Source organism: Solea senegalensis, linkage group LG9 (genome assembly GCF_019176455.1).
Source record: "Solea senegalensis isolate Sse05_10M linkage group LG9, IFAPA_SoseM_1, whole genome shotgun sequence".
In the NCBI taxonomy this organism is placed as follows: Eukaryota; Metazoa; Chordata; class Actinopteri; order Pleuronectiformes; family Soleidae; genus Solea; species Solea senegalensis.
The window spans coordinates 16132949-16149074 of record NC_058029.1 but is presented as its reverse complement, the minus strand read 5'-3'; the positions used below and the strand labels follow the sequence as shown (position 1 = coordinate 16149074).

Here is a 16126-nt window from a genome sequence, read left to right as displayed (position 1 = left end):
ATGGTGTGGTTTGAAAGTTGTAATAAAGTAAAATGAGAAGTGAGCCACAAACGTTAATCATTCAGCACATCTGTAATGTAAAAAACACAGATTAGGGCTCAGTTTAACTTTTGGGTTTGGTAAATGAGAAGAGCTTTTTTTTCTGCCTCGTCTTTCTCAATACACTTGCAAATGAACTTCCTGTTTCATTTATTTCGAGGATGAAACTTCTGTTTTCAATAAATCTATCCAGAAGTAATAAAACAAACAAAAACAAAACATTACCTGCGCTATGTCATGTTTAGAGGGATTCTTTAAAAAGTATGGTGGTCCAATATGGCAGCTTCTGTAGAGAAGACTTGCTTCTACTGTATTATTATTATCGCTTATAATGAAAACAACAATTCATACATTCAGGTGAATTTATACACTCAGTACAAAACAGTATAATTATTGTGTACTTCTGCCAAATGGAAATAATTTATTAAAATTTCACATTTTACAATAAGTTATGTAAATGCAACTAATGAAAATGAAAATGGAGTACAAAAAGCACAACATAGCCACTTCACCCTGTGCAGGTTACATAAATGTGGTAACATAACCTTATCAATGCAGGGAAATTAAAATAATAAAAAAGAATGTTTACACAAAATAATGACATGACTATTTCTCTCGAATTAATGTTTGATACGTTTGATCTCTATTCTCTGTATACAGATATATGTTGTAAAGCATTCATTGGACAACTGAAGCTCAGGGGGTTCATTATTTTCTTGATTTGCCACAGTGAATCCTGAGGACTTCAGCAACGTACATCACATTGTGATCTGTGTTGAAAACATTTTATTCTTCATCACAAACACTGAGTAGCTGCTGAATGACTAATAAGGTTTTTAAGAGCAAGCCAAGTAAGTAAATGACTACAATATTTTAATGTTGAATAATCTCAGCACACAGTTGTTGATCAGACAGATTTCTGCATTTTAAGACATAAAACCTAATATGTAAATAAGCATACAACAATAATGAAAATAGCATATCCATTTCTTTGTTTGTGCATATCTAGCTTTCTCGAACCACATCGTCCGGACAACGCACTGCAGCCCTGGTAAATTCAGCACAGTCACACATTGGCGTATATCGCATCGTTGTCAGTCTGCGAAGGAAATAAAAAAAAATCTCACACTCATTAGCTCATACATGGAAATAAAGAATGAACGCAGAAAATGTCACACACCTCCATGTTGCCATACACATTGTCACTGCTATAGCTAGCAGACCACTGCATGGCGCCACAGTTCATCTCTTTTCTGAGAACAGAACTGCAGAGAAAAGCACAAGACCAAATGTCATCGCTGCAACTGATGAGGAAACCTTTGTTTATTCCAAACTGAGTTTAATAATGCTCACCTATTTGCTGTAGCATACTCAGGGAGCTCTTCACCTTTGTTTGTTTGTATGTGAAGTGTTGGTGCATCTCCAGATGATCTCCTACTGGAAGAATAAGGGCTTTTAATTTAGAATCCAGGCAAAAATATCTATTGAAACTTGACGCAACCAGTGAAACCCAAACCACAAATATGAACACAGATCATGTCATCTCATTGTTTCAGTGAAGGTGGCGTCAAGTGGTTTGACTGTATCACACATACACTACCAGTCAAAAGTTTGTATTTTTTTGATTTATTGTAGAGTTAACTTTAAAAGGCTATCGCTAGAATCATCATTGAAAATGTAGATGTTTTAATGGGGTAAGAAAAAAAGTATATGTAAGAAAAAGTATATTCTGTATGAACTTACCATTTTATTACAAATACCACTGCAATTAAAAGTATCATCAAAACCACACCTGCACCAGTGGCGATGGCAATGAAGAGATGATGCATCTTATCTGTGCAAACAGAGGCCACATGCAGTCACTTTATGCAAAGAATCTTCAGATATGTCATACCATGCATCTCTACCAAAGCTCAAGCCCCTTTTCCACTAGCACGGCACGCCACTGATTGGTCAGAGTGCCGTCACAAGACGAGGCATGAGCAAGACGTCCGACACAAGAATCAAAGCGAACAGTGCCGAACTGTTGATCAGTTAAAAAGACTCAACAATCATAAAAACATGGGTTAATCTCCAACAATTACCGAGGAAATGTTACACTGAACAAGTCCTTCGTCACTAGTTTGTGTGTGTTACGTGTAAAACGAAGTCACGACAGTGTTAGAGAAAGCCGCACAGTGATAGCTCCGCCCACGTTGAGGAGCTACTATTTTGTAATGGAAAACCAACCAAACCATGTCAAGCCGAGGTGAGGCGAGCTGGGACAATGTAGTGGAAACACGGCATTAATTTAATGAGCCTATACTTCTCACCTGATTACAACATGTTCCTGAGGAGTTTATGGTCTTAATCGCTAATTTCAGGTCTTCTTTAATCAAACATTATGTCAGTTTTGTAAAATAAATGTCCAATTTAGAGAAAATATACAGTAAAGAATGGCAAATGTAAGCAGACACTTGAGGCAAATTCTTATGGTGACATCACAACCAGTAGCCACTTAATCCCTACAAACTCCAAACACTTTCTTACCATTGACAGGTAAAGAGAGAGTGAAGCTGGCAATGCCTATTGTGTTGTTTGCCAGACAGTGGACAACCTCAGAAGATCCAAACTCTGCTTGCAGGGTCCCGATGGTAACAGAGCCATGTCTCTCTATCTTGGTGCCTGCAAAGACTTTTTCAGGAATCACAAAATGGACCATGCTGGGAGGCTTGGACTCCACAATGCACATACATTTCACCACGTCACCCCGTGAGGAGCAGGAGGAGGCCATCTTAATCTCAGGGGCATCTATAAACACAAGTGATTCAGTTGTGAGGTTCGCCCAATACAACTGTTTCGTCTTTGTCATGATATTTTACAAACTGCTTACTTACATAAGACACTTAGCCGCATTGGGCTTGATTTCCCTCGTCCTACTGTGTTGATGGCGGTGCAGTAAAATGCGTCCATGTTTCTGGAGACGTTTGGTATCATGTAGGTGTTTCCCTGATGCATCTGAACACCGGTTTCATTGTACCACTCGTAGCTGTTGGCCGGAGGGTAAGCATCACTGGAACATTTCAGCTGCACAGCCTCACCCTCCTTTACGTCTGACTTGTACTCGACCATCACGTTCACTGGTGCATCTGAGGATTGTCCAATCTATTAAATCTATTTTGTCAACAAAAAAAAAGGAACAAATGATCTGTGTGAAGTGACACAGCACTACTTACGCTTCACTTTGAGGAGCTTGGTTGTTTCCTGCTGCCGCCCTCCATCGTACCGCACAGTGCACAGTAAAGGCTTGTTGTGGTCAGCTTTGGTAGGGTGAAAGGTGAGAGTAGCTGTCGCTTTCCACTGGCCGTCTTCAAACTGCATTGAGTGGAAATATTCCTCTCCGGGGTGACTCCAGCTGAAGACAGGAAGAGAGGTGGGACAGGCGGGAGACACAGAGCAGGACGCCAGCGCGGTCTGACCCTCCTGGACTTCTTTCACAGAGAGATCAATATTTAGTGCACCTGTGAACATATACAGAGGTAATGACATGCTGCAAAACGGTCGATGTGTCCTGTGCCACTTTGTATTTAGCTTTATGGATTCATGAGTTATTTTAAAAGGAACATTAATGTTGTTAATGACTATAAAAAGAATAGAAAGACTGCTGAAGGCCAAATAAACCACACCACAATAATCTGGGGGAGTTGGCTATAAACTGAAACCTGTGAACACATGTGTTATGTTAAACCAGTGGTTCTCAATTATTTTCTGTCATGCCCCCCCAGAGGACAGCATTTTTTTCAACCCCCCCCCCATTGAAATACTATTGAGAACCTGATCATATTTATTTATCTGTATAAACCACTGTATGAGTTGTCCTGCCCTGCCTCTCATGCCCCACTATTTGAGAAGTACTGTGTTAAAACATGCAGGTTGTTCACTCGCTGATCCAGTTTCAGGTTGTTAGTTTCATCTGAGGTGTAAATAAGGGTAAATAAGGTGTGAAGTGCCTTCAACTTTACTCAAGGAAGTCCAGTTACCCCTCGCTAACCCCTGAAGCTGACTCTGACTTGGATGATTAAAGAGCATTCACAGTCACAAGAACTGAGTGAGTTCAGTTGTTTTATTCTGTCCTTGTGTGTCTATACCCTCTATGTCCTGTTCATAAAAAAATCCAAAGTTTTCAGATTGAGATAAAATTTTGGGACAGCTTTTTGTTATTTAAGTTTCATTATTTAATATGGAGGAACTGTTGGATTGCCTTTCCCCTCATTATAACACATTGTCTACAGAAGTGAATATGAAATTTGTGGAAGCGCAATGCATTCATTTGAAGAAAAAAAACAGAATAATTTTTGTTCTGTTTTTCTGGGTAACTTTTTTCTGAATTATTGAGATACTTCGAAAAACTCAGTGGATGCTATCACAGAATGATGAGTTTTCAAGTGCTCTCCTCTTTCTGTTACAATTCTGATGAATATAATTAGAATAATAATTCTAATAATAACATTTAAATGTTAAATATTCCAGCTCAAGATAAACAAGTATTTCACTAATGCACAGAAGGGAAGAGAGAATGTTTTTTGACCTCTGATCAATACAAGTAAAAATAAAACAAAACAAAACACTGGAATTAATTTGATGATGACAATAGAACTTACCAAAAACTGTGATGGAGACTTTTTCTTTGTATGTATAGTTGTTAAAGTTAGCCATTTCCACCCTGAAATAAAAAGGCCCTTGGTCACTTTGCTGAAGAGGATCAATCTTCAGTGTACAGTTCTTGTGCGTGACATCTCCGAGCAGCGCTGCCCGAGTCTGATACTGCTGCACAACTTTCGACGCATCTGGGTGATAGATGAAGTGACTTGCTTTGCTTTGCAAGCTGTCGGTCCAAATCCCAGTGAATTTGTCAGCCTTTCCTTTATGATCTGGGTAGTTATACGTGCAGGGAATCACCACACAGGATCCAATCAGCCCTTTCACTGTTGAGGGCAACGTAATGGACCAAGAGGAGGCTTCAGTTTGAACAGCTGTGATAAAAATATAAAGAAACCAAAAGAGCCGAGTACACTGTGCTGTGTGAATTCTTCCAAGACATTAAAACAACAACACTTGCATGTTCAATAATCGTAATCAATAAGAGATGAAACTGCAAAGACAATTGACCATACCATTGATGTAAAGCCACACAAAGAACAGAGTCCACTTCAAAGCGTCCATCTCTTCCTGCCAAGGTCAGACCTGCAAACTATGTGACAGATATGTCAAGGTTCGTGTGATGAAGCCGTTTCCCTGTGTTGTTGGATGACTGGTCCATTTTCCATTCCACCACTCATCTACTGTGTATGATCCAAAATCTGACTTTTGTCTCACCAGACATACATTAGGGAAGTCTACCCTATTATTCATAATCTCAGGATGCCTTTATCTTTTGTTCTTATTGTGTCTCATGTTTTCAACTATGTGCTTAAGAAAAGCACTTTATTTATTTACTGTCACAAAAGTGTGTGTGTGTGTATGTGTGTGTGTGTGTGTGGGGGGGGTTGTTTGACAACCTTCCAGCCAGTACCCTCACTTCCTTCTTTATCAAACAGGAATTGGACTTATTTTAGGTATCAAGACTTCCCCTATTTTATATGAAGCATTTTATTCACTACACAATGGGTGCTCACGAGGAACAGCACCCAAAAATGATTCATGTTCAGAAGGGACCACTAACTGTCAGTTACAGCCCGCTTTGTTGAGTTGACCAATAAGATTTATTAAGAAATAAACAATGTGAGGCTGTGGAAATTATGCATTGTGACCCAATTTGCTTCACAGTCTTTAATGTTAATGATAGAATGGAGACACTTTACATTACAGTAACAAGATGATAATAATTTTGTAATATGAAGGTCAATTAAAAAAAAAAAAAAAAAGAGCGAGTGGAGAGAAACTAAGAGAAGAACACAACCCATGACTCAGTGAGCAACAAATAAAATCAACAGTGACAGCTGGAATATTTGAATGTATTTTTTTCAAATCGTTTGCTCATAAATCTTAGATAGAAACATAATTTTTTGCTCTTTTTTCCACAATGTTAAGAAGGGATACATTGATTTAAGATGCAGGTTGTGCAAAGGTGAAACATTTATCGAGACAGCAAGTGCTGACTGAAAGCAATGAAAAAAAAAAGGTCACAGAGATCAGCTAATTAGGCGTCGACGCACATTTCAGTTATGAAATGTGTTCTCTACAGGGAAAATGATCTTTACTGTACCTTACACTGAGTGCACCGTGGACAGAGAGCTGTGAAGACAGAATGTCCTTGTTTCAGTAGACAGCTAAAAGTTTTTGTCCTATGACCTGTCCTGTGAGTGAAAACATATTTTTAGTATCTCTGCACATCTTTAAAAGAAGGAACTGACTCATATTCAGTACATCTCTATGTTCACGATCACACCTTCAGTCTTGTGGTGAGTGAGAAAAAAAATTGCAGGGTTGCAGAAGCATCACAGCATCACCACAGAGACAATTTGCTGTGTCCCCTTCAAACATCACACCAGAGACTCCTCCACGCTGAGCTGTTGTGTCGACATGAGATTTCCCCATAGAGTTCAGTCTCTCACGTCCCCTAATCTCCAATGAAAGCAAGGTTCAGCATTTCGCCGCTGTTTGGATAAAAACCATTGCTCTCCTGGACATTTAAGTCAACGTAACTGATGCTGCGAATGAAGTGGATCTTTTTCACAGACGAGCGTTTTTTTGCTTTAACTCTCCACAAATCCTCTTCGCACTGTGTCATAAAGTCCTCCAGCTTCACCGTGTCTTCTTTCTGACGCCCCAGGGACAGTCTCTTTGGTGCAGGCATGTTGAAGCTGGTAGATGCTGAGTTACCCATGGCAGGATGATGTGGAACTTTAAGATATGCCAACAGGAAACAGAAGAAAAAAAAACACCAAATGAATGTCTGTCAGAAATACCAACAATACAATTAAGATACTTTAAAGAATCTATGCATTTAGTCTTACCTGTTTGGCAAATTAGTCCTCTGCAGTGCTGCTCCTTGCTGCTTGTTTATCTGCTGGAGTTTCCACCCTGAATGAAAAGTGCCCGGCTCCTCCATTTAAAAGACAACCATGCAGGACAGACCGGAGGCTTGACCTCATCTGTCATCAAAGCAACAATTAATCCCAACTCTCTATTGATCAATCAGCTGCAAGAACAATACAAGTTAAACACAACTGATTAACCGGTCTCAAGTATTCACTCCTTCATATTGATTAGCCAGACAATCACTCAATCAATCACTGGGGGGATTCACATTTATGAAGACCCATTAAAAAGAGATAAACATACTCATTTGAAACTATGATTAACGCAGGAACTAGCCAATTATTTTCAGGTCAGTGTATCCTGAGTTTCCACAGTGAGGATTGTGGCTCAAATCGAAATTTTTCCTTCAGTTCAAACCCATAATGACCCGAACATGTGCCCTAAATTTTCCCAGACTTTATTTTTTTTTATTTATTTCTTTAGATTTTATCAATTACATTGTTTTGTTTATTCTATTTAACATTTATTTAATAATGAAACATCACGTTGCAGACATAAATAACAATATAAATATAGCTCATCTACGATTGGTGACATCGTGGGATAGTCCACATCTATGTCTTTCATTCTAATGTTAGTATCAAAAGTAATATTCTGATATAAAATGTACTTAAGTTTAAGAAGTAAAAGTATTAAAAAACTGAGGACTAGAAAAATGATATAAATACAGACCATTACCAAGTCTTCTTCTTCTGATTTTATTTGGTAGTAACGAGTGACAAACATAGTCAGAGGAAATGTAGTGGAGTAAAAGTAAAAGGTGCTAGAAATATAAAATACAAAGTAAAATACAGATACGTGAATTGTGTACTTAAGTACAGTAACAAAGTATTTGTACTTCTTTACATTGCAACATTGCTGTTATATTATCATATTTATGTTCAGTCTTTCTCTCAAAAATGGAAAACAATGGCACAGACAGTTGTTTTCTATTATTTTACTGAGGAGAAATGACACACTTGTCACCCCCTGATAACTTCATCTCTTAATCTTCTCAAGCACCGCCTTCTGGTCGACATGGCAGAGTGAGTTTATAAAAACATTCATGCCTGCGAGTCTGAAATAACTACTGTCTAAAAACAAGATGCGGCTGAATAAACAAACATGTCAGACTGTCACACACTAAATAAAACGTGTTTGTCTTTGTCAATCAGGGGATTTTGAGGAAGAACTGAACATGTTTAAGGAGGACAAGGCTTTAACAGTGAAGGACTGATCAAACAGTCACTTTACACAGCACTCAAACACATATATTTAATGCACAAAGGGACATGTTTGCATTGTTCAGAGAGCAGGAAGTGGTTTTAATACACTAAAATTAAATCACTTTTAGTTCAGTTGCTGAGTTTAATAAAAGTTCACATTCACAAACACATGTGTGCATAGATAAAGTAATCCAATTAATAGCAGCAAGTAAGTAATAAGTATTTATTTCATATTGATTCATTAACATTTTATATGATCAAAATAATCACAAAAACACAAACTTTGAAACCGGTGATGACACACCACCACATCAAAGCAGTCAAAGTAAAATCCTATTTTTACAGCACATTTGCTCTTATGAATACACATATAACTACAGAGTGACCACATCCTAAAAAGTAAAACACACATTAAAATACACAAGACAGAACACAGACAGCAAAAGAACTCCAAATTATATAACCATTTCTGATGGCTTGTGATCACAGCTGATGCGATTGGTCTCCATAAAACTATATATACATCACATGTGCAGGTGATGTCACTGTGGTAGTCCTTCTCCTCAGGAATGAACGTCATGATGGAGCGTTTCTCCCAAAAGCCAGATTGAATTTCTATGTGAAGCTCAATAACTCCGTTAAAGTTTGATGGGATGGACAGGTGTGTGTGACTGAGAAGGAGACAGTTCCTCAGTGGCTGGTTCTGTGGAAACCAGTGTAGGCTTTGGAGGAAATAATAAAAGGCACAGCATATATGTAAGACTTAGATTTACGGTGTAGATTTGTGAAATAAATGTCAAAGCGTTAGTGACATATGTGACAAGTTGTATATAACAATGTATTCATACATACAATTTATTTTGAGGTAAACGTAATTTCAGTTGGATGTTATCAGTTACTATAGTATCTATTTTCAGAAGACGTCATTTCATTTATAGTAGTTGTGAATGTATATGGAGACACTATGCAACTAGTGAGTAACACCAAAAAAGAGGAATGCAGATAGGTAATTGTGATTGTGTGGTTTAATGATTCGTCGATCTGTTGGTAATGCCTCGGGGCTCCAGTAGGTGGATCGCGCTCCTCTTCCTCGTCCAGACGAGTGAAGGAAAGAGATGCGTGTGTGTTTTCCTCATCCTTCTCCCGTTACTATTCCCCTTTTTAAGGTAATTACCGTTTGCAAAGCACTGCGTACTTATGAACACATGTTGATAGTGTTTTTCTAAATGTTACTCCGGTTGAAAATTCATGGAAAAGACGTTTTTGTTGGACTTATTTGTTGTTTAGTGTCTTGCTAACTCAGAGAACAGGTTAAAAAATACATGTCATTATTCAAATGTCCCATGATAACTTGTTAAAAGTATAATTTACATGTCGTGTTTATTCAGTTAAAACAATAATTTAGATAATTTAGAACATGTTAAAAAGACACTGATAGGATATTTGTGGTCAAATACCACAAAGATTCAATACAGACGAGTGAAGGAAAGAGCTGCGTGTGTGTTTTCCTCCTCCTTCTCCCGTTACTATTCCCCTTTTACGCAGCATATTCAACTTGGCGCAGTCTTCCACAATGGAGTCTTGTCTTTGGTGGCTTTTTCAGTCACAGTTCAACTCGGCAACAGTAAAGGCCATTGTCATGGCTTCTAATTTTCCAGGGTGCAATTTTTCTGACCCAAATTTCCCAACAACCTTAAAACTGTCTTAGACCCTCATTTCGTCCTTGTAATAAATTAAGACCTGTTTGCTTTTAAAATGATGCCAGATCCCTCTGAGTCTGGAGGCGGGCAGGTCTTCATTGGGATAGTTAAAGGTACAGGGAACCACAACGCATGAGGAGTCCAAGGCGTCAAGGTTTTGTAAATGGCTGAAAGACAAACAAAAATGTAAGTGACTTAAAGGAATACTTCACCGATTTGCAATTAACTTTGTATTACAAGCATTTGAAAAGTTGTGCTTCCCAATCTCATTTTCCCTGAGTTCCCTGAGAGAAATATCTTCATTCTTTTCTTTGTTATGTGCCCACCAGTGACACTTGGTCCTGTTAGCGTAACTGTTCGCAATGATGGTGGACACTGTTTGCATTCTGGGCATGAGGTCCCGTCCCCCTACGACTGGGTCTAAAAAGTGTGGAATTAGCGTTGAAGTTTCAAGCCTCGGACCAAGTGTCACTGGCGGGCAGATAACAAAAAGATATTTCTCGACTCAGGGGAAACTGAGGTTGGGAAGTACAATTTTTCAAAAATACTACCCCTATTCTAGTAATACACAGCTAAATGCAAATCGATGACATACTCCTTGAAGTCTTGAGAGTAAAGAGGAACGAGGAAAGAAGAAGGTGTCCACCTTTGTTTCCTGCCAAAAGGAGAAATAATATGGCTGTGTTGAACTGAAGTTGGTCTCAATGATTTGTTCCTCTCTTTGTCAATGCTGTGTTATTTCAGAGCAAATAAATATGTGGAAAAGCATTTAAGGCCACAGGCAAACTACTAGTACGACAATATTTAAGAGACAAATATTCACAGGATTTATGTTCTCTCACAAATTACACTGGATTTTGGCAGAAAGTAAGACAACATGAAATAAATGAACAATAACAATAATAATAATACATAATGGACAATGATTTCAATAGACCTATAAGGACCCAAGAAACTGCCAAATGAAAGATTGTCTACATTGTATCATTATTGTATCATTGTATGTATATTCAATCTATTCAAGTATCATTTGGTGTTGATGACAAACTTAAGATTTTACCTACATTTCTTTGGAAATTCTTAGCGCACTGGACCACACAAAGACCTAAACAGCAAGGGAAATGAAAGTCACCCTACAAATCTAAAAAAAAAGAAACTGTGGGTGAGAGCAGTGAGGCAGTGATAGTGAAGCACATGGTTAAAGCATGTGCATATAGTCACAATTCAGCTCATCCTGAAATGTCCTCTCCAATTCTTTCAAAACAAAGTAATATAATGTCTTTATTTGAAAGGTTTAATTTCCTCCTCCTTTTTACATGTCATTTACATTTCACATGTCAAAAATGTCATTAGCCAGTATAATCCAACCAATGGTATATATCTAAGTCTTATTGACATGAGGATACTGATCATAGAGGGCATTACTATTCTTTTCTGCATGATGCTTCCTTCATTCCGCAAACATGCTTTTATTGGCAAATAAAGCTGTCATTTACACCTACTTTCAATGTGTGCCTGGACTTTGGCTTTAAATTAAAATTAAATTCAAGTCCTTTTTTTTGTTCACAAAATGATACATGAACAGATTTGAGGAAATTATACTGTTAAAAATACAAAACCCCATTTGAGGAAAAATTGGGACAAAAACAACCAAAAGCAGTCGTTTGTTGAATAACCTGAACCCTTACAAACACCCTTATAAATGTACAAAAACAAATAAATAATATTTTTTAAAAAATAATATTTGTTCTGGAAGGTTCCACGATTAGCAGGTTAACTGGTAACTGGTGTGTGTATCAAAACTGGATATGAAGTATTCTTTGTAAGCAAGGACGGATTGTGACTCATTACTTTGTGCTAAACTTCATCAGAGAGTTGTTAGTTACAGTGTTGTAATATAACAAATTACAAATACTTCACATATCTGTACTTTACTTTGTTATTTATATTTCTAGCAACTTTTACTCCACTAACTATCTTTGTTACTCATTACTACCAAATAAAACTTTTTTGATGAGCTGCTTTTACACTACAGTTTTGCCATTCACACATTCACTTCAACATGAGATTAAGTGTCATGCTCAAGGACACATATTGACCAGGAAATGAACCCTAACCCTTCCCGTCGTTTTGCCCTGTATCCACTAGGGTACCGGTACTTAACTGCACAGCACAGCACATGTCATCATTCTGAAGGAGGGGTATTTAACAGACAGCCGTCTCTGAGCAGCCAGAGAGCCACTTTATCAGGTAAGAAAGATACTGGTGGTGCTATATTATATTGAAATGTGATGCTGCTTTTATTTTGAAATTTTATAAAATACTGCTTGGATCCGCAATGATTTAGTGAAGTAAAAATAGATTTGAAACTCTGATTAGTCAGACATGTTAAAACTACAAATATAGAACACATTTCCCCAACAAATCAGAAATCCACCGTCAAATCTCACTCTACTTTTAATATCACTGTTTTAAAGTTAGTATTGTTTAATTGATACTGAAATCTGTATTTGCTGGTTTATCATTTAATTGTTATTTTATGTGCAAATAAATTGCATTTGTGTTTGAAGTTCCCCTCTCAAAGCTGCACTGCAATTTGCATACAACAGTACAGTACTGTGTTGAGCAAATATTTTTCGTTTCGTTTCATTTGTACATCTTATAGTGTGCTGCACCAACAACAACTGAAGTATTGACAAAGAGAGAAACATGACCATTTTCTGTCTCTTTTTGGCAGGTAACAAAGCTGAACTCCTCTCTTTCTTCACTATGACAAAAATACTTTCAAGACTTCACTTACACTCACTTCCATTTGTTTGCCTTTCAGTCATTTTCAGCCCAGTGCTTTGTGAACAATGGAGCGCCAATGTCGTCAAAAACCTTGATGCCTTGGTCTCGTCATGCGTTGTGGTTCCCTGTACCTTCAACTATCCCAATGAAGACCTGCCCGCCTCCAGACTCAGGGGGATTTGGCATCATTTTAAAAGCAAACAGGACTTTATCTATTACAAGGATGAAACAAGAGTTTTAGACAGCTTTAAGGGCCGTACAAAGTTGTTGGGGAATTTGGGTCAGAAAAATTGCACCCTGGAAATTACTGATATTAGAAACCATGACAACGGCCCTTTCTGTTTCCGAGTGGAACTAGCACAAACAGAGTTCGATACATCCACCAAAGACAAGTACTCCTTTGTGGAAGAATGTGTGAAGTTGAATATGCTGCGTATGTCCCTAACTCTCTGACATTTCACGAATCTACACTGTAAAACTACCTTTTACTTTAGCTATGGTTCTTTTCATTTACAGCTGATCCTCCAATGCCAACACTGGATTCCAAAGACACAGGCACTGTGGGACATGTCTACACTATCTCCTGCACAGTCAAACACAGCTGTCCATCCCATCCACCTTCACTCACATGGAGTCGGAGCACCGAGGATGGAGTCATTGAGCTTCACACAGATATGCTGAATGGCATTTGGAAGAAACAGTCCATCCTGACGTTCATCCCTGAGGAGAAGGACGACTACAGTGACATCACCTGCACAGCTAAATTTCATGGAAGGAAGACATCATCTGCAATAAAGACGCTGCATGTAAAACGTGAGATCTTTTTCACTTTTCTGAGAATTTTTAAGGAGTGAGTTCATTTTTGGGGGAATTAATTTATTGGATTTAGTTCATTTCACATTTGTGCAGTATAAAAAAACAATCGACTCAGATATAAGTCATGGCAATTTCCAGGTGAAGAGAACAATAAGCACATCATCATTCCTGCTGTGGTGGGGATCAGTGTTGCTGTGATCTTTGGCGTCTTCTGCGTTTTCATCGTGAAACGATACAAGTGAGTGTTGCAGTCAGATAGATAGTGTGAAGTGGTCAACGGTAACTCATTTGTGTGTTAACAACATTATTTTCTCTTCACTCTCTCCAAGGAGGCGCATTGCAGAACTCCAAAATCAAGATGGCAGGTAAAGGTATTGTGTGTCACTGATATCACATGACATCAGTTCAAAGTCATAACACGGTTCTCCATACCAAATAGCTTGTGGAACCGTCTGTCCCGGCTGTCTCGCAGGTAAGAAGTGAGAATTGAGAACTCTTACTTTCCTTTTTCCTGTAAAAGTGTTGTTTTATTGGTAACTTTATTTGTGTAACTTCATTTGTGTACATTTCAGGATTCATTCTGGTGGCCCAGGCCAATTTCAGTCCGAGCAAAGGCAAGAGGATGTTTTTTCTCATTAAAATGACATTAACCGATCAACTGTACACATCTGTTTAGGGTTGGTTTCTTTTGGCAAGAGCTGTGTTTTTATTTAGACATCTTACAACATTTGCATAGTTTCTGTTCCACTTTTTCACATATTTTTGTGATCTAGGATGATGATAAACATCCATTGAACTTTTTATCCTCCACTGAGATACATTTGTTTTTCCACAGCTGACACTTTGGCTTTCACACTTAAATTACACTTTTAAGGATCAAGTGTTTGTAATCGAAATAAGTACATTTATTTTCCAACGACTCTATGGAGCCAGAACCCTGACATTAAGTTTTGGCATTGAAAATGAAATTGGGCATTGTTGTATTGACACTAAAACAAGTATTGGCACTGCAAAATACATCATTAAAATAAAATAAAACACAGGCATTAAAAAAAAAAAATGAAATATTTTTTTGGATTGCTTTGATATTGCAATGTGTTTGCAATCAGTCTTCAGATTTCTTCTTCATGTCCATCGTACAAATACTTTGCTACTGTACTTAAATACACAATTCACGTATCTGTAAAAAAAAAAACACACTGTAATATAAAAAAACATCCAAATAAAATATTGTATTTTTGTCTGTGTTGTAATTTTCATCTCTCATATACACACATGCGACTAAATCCTGCATACGGGTCCTTTACTTAACTAAGCTTTGTTTCACCAACTATAAAGTGACAAAAGTCTTAATCCATAGGGTAAATAAAGTAAAGACACATGTCAGCACCGACCAGAAAGTTTCCAAGCCTCGTTTCCCATCCCCCAAAAGGTATTTGTCTCACTCCTCTTCAACCTAATTTGCTGTCGATGAAATATATCATATACTGTATTATTTTGTAAAACAGCAATGTCTTACTTAATCATTCTTTTCTCTAACTTGTTATTATTGCTGATGTTTTGACTGGACCTCAGCCAACCGAAGGCCTGCCATTACAAACAGGTATTCATAATTTGTCAATGATTTACTGTGAGAATTTCCGTATGATACACTGGCACTTTCAACGTCTGGGACAATAATGACTCTCATCTCTCACAGGACCTCGATGATGGGGATGATTACATGAACACTGCAGACCTCAGTGTCTATGGAAACATCTGAACCAAATACAGCGTATTTCTTTGGTTTGTTGTCAAAGCCAGCAACAAATCTAATGATGAATTTTATTATCTACACAACACATGTATTGAGTGATGATTTATTATGCGCCAATCTCAGCTTAATATAGGGCGAAAGGCGGGTACACCTGGACAGTTCACCAGTCCATCACAGGGACACATATACATTTGTTCAACAATTTGATATTGTTGTTTAAATGAAGTTACATTTATTTTGAAGGTAACGTTATAAAATGTATATTTCAACGTCATTACATTTACTTCTGCATAACTACATGTTCTCTTAATGCTTTTGTTGGTTTCGGAGTCCCAGTTTCTGAACCTGAAATATGAGATAAATGTAAAACCATGAGAAAACAATAAAGAACCACCTGTCTCGTATTTTCTTGAGAGAAAAAAAATGGCATTGATGTTTTTATTTTTGCTCTCAAAATATGTACCCAAATGATATCACATTATGTCATATATGTATATATACATATATATATATATATATATGTATATATATATATATATATATATAAATCTACATCTACATCCATCTACATCATTATGTTTTGATATTGTTCTTAAATTGTTGTGTCAATGCATTCAGCTTTATTCAAAGACTCCCCAAACACAAATCAATATTGGCGTTTTCCTGCCGTCTGTCCACTAGATGGTGCTGTTTCCCATTAAAAGAAAATCCCCACTTTGCTCCTCATGTTTCCTCACAGT

General features: G+C 37.5%; 2 protein-coding genes and 1 pseudogene across 3 annotated transcripts; 1 reads left to right on the top strand and 2 right to left on the bottom strand.

The window, feature by feature from the left end:
- Positions 1 to 397: 397 nt before the first annotated feature.
- On the bottom strand, positions 398 to 6808 carry LOC122774557 (myelin-associated glycoprotein-like). 2 transcript variants are annotated; one of them, XM_044033957.1, is made up of 10 exons: positions 6284 to 6808; positions 5193 to 5269; positions 4680 to 5051; positions 3255 to 3539; positions 2916 to 3167; positions 2569 to 2829; positions 1783 to 1873; positions 1393 to 1473; positions 1220 to 1304; positions 398 to 1138 (listed from the first exon to the last, which is right to left on the bottom strand). In XM_044033957.1, exons 2-10 carry the CDS (start codon positions 5239 to 5241, stop codon positions 1106 to 1108), a joined length of 1509 nt encoding a protein of 502 aa, XP_043889892.1. In that variant the 5' UTR covers positions 5242 to 5269; positions 6284 to 6808; the 3' UTR covers positions 398 to 1105. The 2 variants fall into 2 exon arrangements, with proteins under 2 accessions (XP_043889892.1, XP_043889891.1); XM_044033956.1 differs by having other exon boundaries at positions 1393 to 1476; positions 6284 to 6807.
- Positions 6638 to 11478, bottom strand: LOC122774688 (annotated as a pseudogene).
- Positions 9419 to 15810, top strand: LOC122774564 (myelin-associated glycoprotein-like). Its single transcript, XM_044033967.1, has 12 exons — positions 9419 to 9490; positions 12173 to 12274; positions 12690 to 12761; positions 12852 to 13247; positions 13331 to 13627; positions 13769 to 13868; positions 13960 to 13995; positions 14070 to 14102; positions 14203 to 14244; positions 14991 to 15062; positions 15206 to 15233; positions 15330 to 15810. Exons 3-12 carry the CDS (start codon positions 12734 to 12736, stop codon positions 15390 to 15392), a joined length of 1095 nt encoding a protein of 364 aa, XP_043889902.1. The 5' UTR covers positions 9419 to 9490; positions 12173 to 12274; positions 12690 to 12733; the 3' UTR covers positions 15393 to 15810.
- The last annotated feature ends 316 nt before the right edge of the window (positions 15811 to 16126 follow it).

Bases quoted from the DNA above. Each gene is read 5' to 3' on its own strand.
- LOC122774557 (XM_044033956.1), bottom strand. From the start codon at position 5,241: ATGGACGCTTTGAAGTGGACTCTGTTCTTTGTGTGGCTTTACATCAAT. The intron at 1,874-2,568 runs GTAAGAAAGTGT...CTGTTTGCACAG, and splicing joins TCTCTCTTTACCTGTCAATG to ATAAGATGCATCATCTCTTC. The intron at 1,305-1,392 runs GTGAGCATTATT...TTTTCTCTGCAG, and splicing joins GAGTATGCTACAGCAAATAG to TTCTGTTCTCAGAAAAGAGA.
- LOC122774564 (XM_044033967.1), top strand. From the start codon at position 12,734: ATGACCATTTTCTGTCTCTTTTTGGCAG. The intron at 13,869-13,959 runs GTGAGTGTTGCA...ACTCTCTCCAAG, and splicing joins TTCATCGTGAAACGATACAA to GAGGCGCATTGCAGAACTCC. The intron at 14,245-14,990 runs GCAAGAGGATGT...CTTAATCCATAG, and splicing joins CAATTTCAGTCCGAGCAAAG to GGTAAATAAAGTAAAGACAC.